This window comes from Zosterops lateralis, assembly GCF_965231275.1.
Source record: "Zosterops lateralis genome assembly, contig: HAP1_HAP1_SCAFFOLD_285, whole genome shotgun sequence".
Taxonomy (NCBI): Eukaryota; Metazoa; Chordata; class Aves; order Passeriformes; family Zosteropidae; genus Zosterops; species Zosterops lateralis.
In genome coordinates this window covers 16,457-23,402 of record NW_028154413.1, presented here as the reverse complement: position 1 = coordinate 23,402, position 6,946 = coordinate 16,457, and the positions used below count along the sequence as shown (strand labels likewise).

The window sequence follows — 6,946 nt, the reverse complement described above, 5'->3', positions numbered from 1 at the left end:
GGCAATGCTCAGTCACTGGGGTCATCGTGTGTTGAGTTTTTGGGGTGTCCTCACTGAAGACAATGGCGACGGGCAGTTGTAAAAGCAAAGTCCTTTATTGCAGGGGTAAATCAGCCTCATGGAGGCAGAGGTTGTCACAGCTCGAGCCAGTAAAGTCCCCATGGCCCCAGCAGAAGGGGCGGCATCTTATCAGCAGCAGTGTGCAGGAAGCCTTCTAACAGAAAGATTCATGAAGAACATCAAGTTTCATAACACAAAGTACATAAAGTTTCTGATACAGTCTACCACTTGGCCAGCATTTAATGAGCCCCCTGAAGATGTATCAAGCCTGAGGGTTGGCCTGAAACCTCCTAGAATGGCTTCATAATATTTGCAAGAGGGCTCTTGCATTGGGAATATCTGGGCTTTAAAATATTGGAAAACAGGAAACTGACTCATTAGCAAGAGCTGTGGGGTGGGTGGGAGCAGCAGGATGAGCTCTGCCGGCAGCTCTTGGCTTTCCTGGGAAGAGGAAGGGGCTGGATCCAGCTCCATGGATTGCTCAGGCAGTGATTCCTGCTGGGATGAGAGAGGGTCACGGTGTCATCCTGTCCCTGTCCCCATCCCACAGGATGGACCTGGCTGGAGGCCATGGAGAGCGGGAGCTGCTCCAGAATCCCACCTGATCCCACCTCAATCCTGCTCCATCCATCCCAACTGATTGCACCCCATCCATCCTGTCCCAATCCCTCTCTGGAATCCCAACCTGATCCCACTCAATCTATCCCAACTAATCCCACACTGGAATCCTGCCTTCATCCAGAATCCCACCTGATTCCACCCCGTCCCTCCTGCCCCAGTCCTGCTCCATTCCATCCCACCTGATTCTTGTCTAGAATCCAGCCCTGATCCTGCTCCATCCATCTTTCACCAATCCTGCCCCATCCATCCCACCAGATCCCGCTCCAGAATCCAGCCCCAATCCCACTCTACAATTCCATCTGATCCTGCTCTGGACCCCTGCTCTGATCCACAATCCCTCCCTGATCCCAGTCCATCCATCCTGCCCCAGTCTCCCTCTGGAATCCCACCCTGATCCTGCTCCACACCTGCAGTTGAGCCATTGGCTCCCACATCTCTTCCTGCAGAAAGAGAAGATCCATGAGATTCCAGCACAGATCACACACCAGGATTAACCCCAGGATCCATCCTGGGATCTGCACAGAGGGGATCCAGAGCTGGATCCACCACTGGGACTCACCGGCTGCCATGTTGTATCCATCCCTGTCCCTCCTCCCTGGGGAAAAACAGTGGGATCAGCGTCAGTGGCACAGGATTCCTGAACGGTGCCGGGTGGATCCGTGCCCCTTCCCGACCCCCATCCCGTGTGTTACCGGATTGGCGCTTCCAGACAATGAATCCAATGAGGACAGTGAGGATGAGGATGGCAGCGATGATGGACACAGCGACCACCACGGTGAGATTCCCGCCAGATGTCGGCTCTGGGAAATGCGGGATGGTGAGGAGGGGAAGGGGAACCCCCATTTGGGAATTCCCAATAATTCCCACATTGCCAGCCTCACCCCAAGCGAAGATCCCGGGCTCCAGCATTCCGGGATGCTCCACCCGGCACCGGTACTGCTCCCGCTCCTCCGGCAGCGCCTCGATCCTGGCCCAGGTGTGGAAGGTGCCGTCGCTGCTGGGAACGATCCCGCCCCACTCCGTCTCCTGATCCCACATTTCATCCCCCTTCAGCCAGTTGACTGCGATGGTCTTGGGGTAGAATCCGTAGGCGTGGCAGGACAAGATCAGCGTCCCGTGTTCCTCTTTTCCGGACACATGGACATCAGGGGGCTTTGGAATGGGATAACGGTGAGATGCATCCATGGAATTCCATGGGAATGGGATAACAGTGGGATCTGCCCATGGAATTCCCACTGGATTGGGATGGGGGTGAGATCTGCCCATGGAGTTCCATGGGAACGGGATGAGGGTAGAGATCTGCCCATGGAATTCCAACAGGAATGACTGTGTTCTGCAATCTTTCATCCCCAAATTCAAATTCCCACCCACCTTTGCGCTCCAGCTCCTTCTGCCCATTTTTGACATATTTCTGGAGCCATTCAGGGCAGATGTGCTTCACGTTATTTGTCCACCTCTCAGCCACGGTCCCGTCCTGTTCCCAGCGCCTCCTGGTGATCTCAGCAGCGCCGTCGGCCACCACAAATCTCCCGGATCCCAGATCAAGGGAGATGAAATCCCACCCATCATAGCCATGCTGGAAGGCTCCACGGACACTCCCGTCGGACAGGAGTTCACAGCCATAAAGCCACTGTATGGTGTGGAGACCTGGGGGGATTGTACCCACAGAGACCCATGGAATTGTGTCCCAGCCCCACAGAGCCCCATTCCAGCCCTATGGAGGTCCAGAGTCTAATGGAGACCCACAGAGCCTTATCCCAGCCCCTTGGACCCCCATGGATGCATATCCCAACCCCATGGGATGGAACCCCAGGGATCCCAACCTGGCCCCACACATCCCAGCCCATGAATCCATGTCCCAAACCCATGGACCAAAAGAAATCCCATACCATACTAATGGATCCCCATCTCAGCCCCTTGGAGCCCTGTGAATCCACACCCAAGACCTACAGATCCTATTCCAGCCCCATGGATCCAATCCCAGCCTCAGAGATCCCAGCCCAACCCTACACTTCCCAGCCCAGGCCCCACAGATCCCCCCATTCACCCTTGCTCTGGTTGTACCGGTCCTGCAGTATCTCCAGTTTCCTGGCATTCCTGTGCTGCCACCTCTCAGCTTTCTTGGTCTGGCTATCCCAGTATCCCGGTTCAGCTCCGTCCTTCATCCACTGTGTCAGTGGCTCCGCCTGGCCCCGCTCGCTGTCGTAGCGCACAAAGGGGATCCCATCCACAAACCCAATGGACATGAACTGGGGAATCTCCGGGCTGGGCTCTGACACTGCCACAGCCAGGTAATGCAGGGAGTGGAGAACTGGGGGGACACAGAGATTTGGGGGGTTGAGAGGTCATGGATTGTTGGGAAAGATGGAACAGGAAGAACTTATGGATATGATTGTCTGGCAAGAAATACTGCAGATGTAAAACCTGTGAATGAAATAGAAATGAAAGCCAGCTTTGACATGTAGGCATGGGAGGCAGGAAAACGGTGATCAGCTGGAGATGGGTTGAAGGACAGGAAAACAAAAGGACTCAGGAATGTAGCCTTTCCACCTGCCAAGGCATCAGGGAGAAAACAGATAAGAAAAATAGTCATTAGAGTTTAGAATATAAAATGATGTGGTAATATAGTAGTTCTCATAGGCTGCATGCAAAGTTTGTAGGTTTTGTATCTTGCGCCGGTTGGTCACTGTGAATTAGAATATTCAACACAAAAATAGAGATAATGTATTGTAATAAGGTCCTCTCTCTCTTGCTTCTGCTTTTTCCCCCACGCTGTCTTGCCCTCTCTTGCTCTTGCTTTTCCCCCACGCTTTTTCCGCCCTCTTTTCCCCTACTCTCTTGCTTGCTCTCTTCCCCCGCTTCTACCCCTGAGCTCTCTTCTACCCTCTCTCTCCCCTCTCTCTCTCGGGGCTTCCCTCCAGCCCAGGCTGGTGGCTGAAGGCAAAGCCCTCTTTACCCACCACCCTTGTAATAAAGCCACGTGTTTCTGGAATATCTCAGCTCGGCAGAGTTCCTTGTCCCTGCCGTCCATGGATGCTACTACAATGGATCAATGAAAGGGGAAATGGGGAGAGCTGGGAAGGGGTTTGGGGATCCCAGGGCCAAGGAAAGGGTTTGCAGGGCTGGGAGAGGTGGGATGGACAGGAAAGGGCGTGTAGGGGGGTCCCGGTGTCCAGGAATGGGGGCTCAGGGGTTCCAGGGTTATGGAAGGAGAAGGGGGAGGTGCAGGTGCAGAAATTCTTCCGTGGATGGCAGGGACAAGGAACTTTGCAGACCTGAGATGTTCTAGAAACACGTGACTTTATTATTACAAGGGTCGTGGGTAAAGCGGGCCTGCTTCCAGCCACCAGCCTGGGCTGGAGCAAAGCTCTAAAGAGAGAATGGGAGGAGAGAGAGATAGAAGAGAGCTAAGGGGTAAAAACGGGGCAGGAGCAGGGGAAAAACGTGGGGAGAAAACAGGAGCAAGGGAGGTGAGAGAGAGGAGAGGAGATGGGCCAAGAGGGTAAGAGAGCTAAGAGAAGAGAAGTAAGGGAAGAGGGGTGAGAGGGCCAGAGAAGAGGGTAGGAGAGCCAGGAGAAGAGAGTGATCCTCTTGTTACAATACATTATATCTCTTTTTGTGTTGAATATTCTAATTTACAGTGACCAACTGGCGTGAGATACAAAACCTACAAACTTTGCATGCAGCCTATGAGAACTACTACATTACCATGTCATTTTATAATTTAAACTCTATAGACTTCTTTCTTATGCACTTGTTCCCTTGTTTTCCTGTCTTCAGCTCATCACTGTCTTCCTGCCTGCCATGCTCACATCTCGAAACTGGCTTTCATTCCTATTTCACTCAGGTTTTACATCTACAGTATTTCTTACCATGCAGTCATATTCATAAGTCCTTCCTGTCCCATCTTTCCCAACATGCAGGGACTGGGAGAGGTGGCATGGGGGTTCCAAGGGATCCCCAGTCCCAGGAAAGGGGGTCCAGGAGTCCCCAGTGCCAAGAAAAGAGGAGTCAAAAGGTGGGAACATCCGAGAATAGGAGGGTCGGGGGTCCATGATGCAGAGGAAAGGGGGGACTGAGAGCTGAGAAAAGCAGGAATAGGGGTTCAGGGGGATCTCAGACTAAAGGAAAAGGAGCGTCTAGGGATTTGGGCAGCCAGGAAGGATGGGAAACGAGGTGCAGAGAAGGATTGGTGCAGGAAAAGGGGGGGCAGGGGGATTCCAGTGCCCAGGGATGGAAATTCAGGGGGGTCCCAGGGCCCAGAATCCCCCCAGGGATCCTCCACAACCCCCCAGGGACCCTCCAGGCCCCCTGGGACCCCCCATGCACAGGGTGCAAAACTGGGGGGATGCAGAGATTGGGGGGTCTGGGGGCGTCCAAGGGTCAGGAAGCAGAACCGGGAGAGCCGGGAAGGGTCCAAGGTTCAAGGAAGGGACTGGGAGAGGCGGGATGGGGGATCCAGGGGGTCCCTGTGCCCACAAAAGGGGGGTCCGGGGGTCCCCGGTGTTGAGGGAAGTGGGGTCTGGGAGCTGGAAAGGCGGGAATGGGGGTCCAGGGGGTCCCTGGGTCAGGGAAAGGGGGGTCTGGGGCTGGGAGAGGCGGGCGGATCCCGGAGGCGCAGCCGGGGCAACGGGAAAGAGAAAGAGACCGAGGGAACGCGCTGGGGGAGGGGACGGGGGCAAAGGGGGAATTCCAGGGAATTCATCTGGATCCCACTGGATCCCCCTGAGACCCCCCTGAGACCCCTGGGACGGCCGGGACCCTCCGGGACCCCGTTTGGGAAGCGGCGGGAGCGGAAAACGGGGGGACACGGAAAGTTGGGGGATCTGGGGGGTCCGAAGGTCAAGGAAAAGGGCGGGTCTGGGGTCTGGGAAAAGCGGGATGCCCGAAAAGGGGGTGCAGGGGGGTCCCAGTCCCGGATAAGGGGGTACAGGGGGGTCCCGGTGCTGGGGAAGGGGATGGAGGGGGGTCACAGGACCCAAAATGGGGCTCGGGGGGTTCCCGTGCCCGGAAATGGAAGATCAGAGACGTCCCGGTGCCCGTGAATTGCCGTTAAGGGTGGTCCCGGTTTTGGGGTTCCCACTCACCTCTCGTTGCGCCCCCAGGGTCCCCCAGGAGCCCCAGGAGCCCCAAGAGCGCCCCCAGACCCAGCGCTGGAGCCATCGCGCTGCTCCGCTGCGGCCCCGCCCCCAGAGCCGCCTCCCGCCCCACCATTGGCGCCGCTATTTCGTGCTCGCCAATGGTGATTCGCTGTATTAGTGACGTCACCGGTGGCTGGGCAGATCCCGGTCTCGCAGGTTGGGCGCAGAAGTGGCGGGACCGAGGCGGGACAATCCCAGAGAGGAGCGCACGGGGCAATCCCAGAGAATTCGTCTGGATCCCTCTGGATCCGCGCTGGACCCCCCCGGAACCCTCTGAGAAACACCTGGGACCCCTCTTAAAAGCGCCGGGAGTGGCGAACTGGGGGGGACACGGAAATCTGGGAGATCTGGGGGTGCCAAGGTGAAGGAAAAGGGCGGGTCTGGGGTCCGGGAAGGGCGGGATGCCCGGGAAGGGCTGCAGGGGGTCCCGGTGCCGGGTAAGTGGGAGCAGGGGGGTCCGTTTTGGTCAATTTTGTGTCCGTTTTGGTCCATCTTGGGGCAATTTTGAGTCCATCCTGGATCTATCTTGGGTCCACCCTGGGTGCATTTTGGTCCATCTTAGGACAGTTTTAGGTCCATCCTGGGGCCATTTTGGGGCCACTGTGGGCCCATCTTGGGTTCATTCTGGTTCCATTTTGGGTCCATTTGGGTTCATCCTGCATCCCCTTTGGATTCATGTGGGTCCATTTTGTGGACCCACAAACCATTTGTGGGTTTATTTTGGGTCCATTCTGGGTTCATTTTGGGTTCATTTTGGATCTGTCTTGGGTCAGTCCTGGTTCCATTTTGGATCCATCTTGGGTCCATCCTGGGTCCATCTTGGGTCCATCCTGCATCCATTTTGGGTGCATTCTGGGTTTATTTTGGACCCTTTCCAGGCCCAAGTTAGTTGAAATCTCAGTGCATTTTGGGTCCATCTTGGGGCCATCTTGGGTCCATTTTGGGTCCATCCCTGGGTCCGTCCTGTGTCCATCTTGAGTCCATTTTGGTCCAGATTGAATCCATTGGGTTCATCCCAGGTCCATTTTGGTCCAAATTTTTTGCATCTTGTGTCCATCCTGGATCCATTCTGGGTCCATTTTGGTTCCATTTTGGTCCAATTTGGGCTCATCTTGGGTCAGTCC

The 6,946-nt window shown here is 55.6% G+C and overlaps 1 protein-coding gene across 1 annotated transcript; it reads right to left on the bottom strand.

Annotated features, from left to right (window-relative positions):
- Positions 1-273: 273 nt before the first annotated feature.
- On the bottom strand, positions 274-5,863 carry LOC310923763 (class I histocompatibility antigen, F10 alpha chain-like). The gene is made up of 8 exons (XM_083885696.1): positions 5,769-5,863; positions 2,729-2,992; positions 2,053-2,328; positions 1,563-1,835; positions 1,374-1,481; positions 1,241-1,276; positions 1,089-1,121; positions 274-555 (listed from the first exon to the last, which is right to left on the bottom strand). The coding sequence occupies exons 1-8, from the start codon at positions 5,842-5,844 to the stop codon at positions 542-544; spliced, it is 1,080 nt and encodes a 359-aa protein (XP_083741822.1). The 5' UTR covers positions 5,845-5,863; the 3' UTR covers positions 274-541.
- Between the last annotated feature and the right edge of the window lie 1,083 nt (positions 5,864-6,946).

What these genes read in the sequence shown, in the direction of transcription:
- LOC310923763 (XM_083885696.1), bottom strand. Translation starts at nt 5,844, where the DNA reads ATGGCTCCAGCGCTGGGTCTGGGGGCGCTCTTGGGGCTCCTGGGGCTC. An exon ending in CCCTGGGGGCGCAACGAGAG is followed by an intron (nt 2,993 to 5,768) that starts GTGAGTGGGAAC and finishes GTGTCCCCCCAG; the next exon opens with TTCTCCACTCCCTGCATTAC. An exon ending in CCGGTACAACCAGAGCAAGG is followed by an intron (nt 2,329 to 2,728) that starts GTGAATGGGGGG and finishes CAATCCCCCCAG; the next exon opens with GTCTCCACACCATACAGTGG.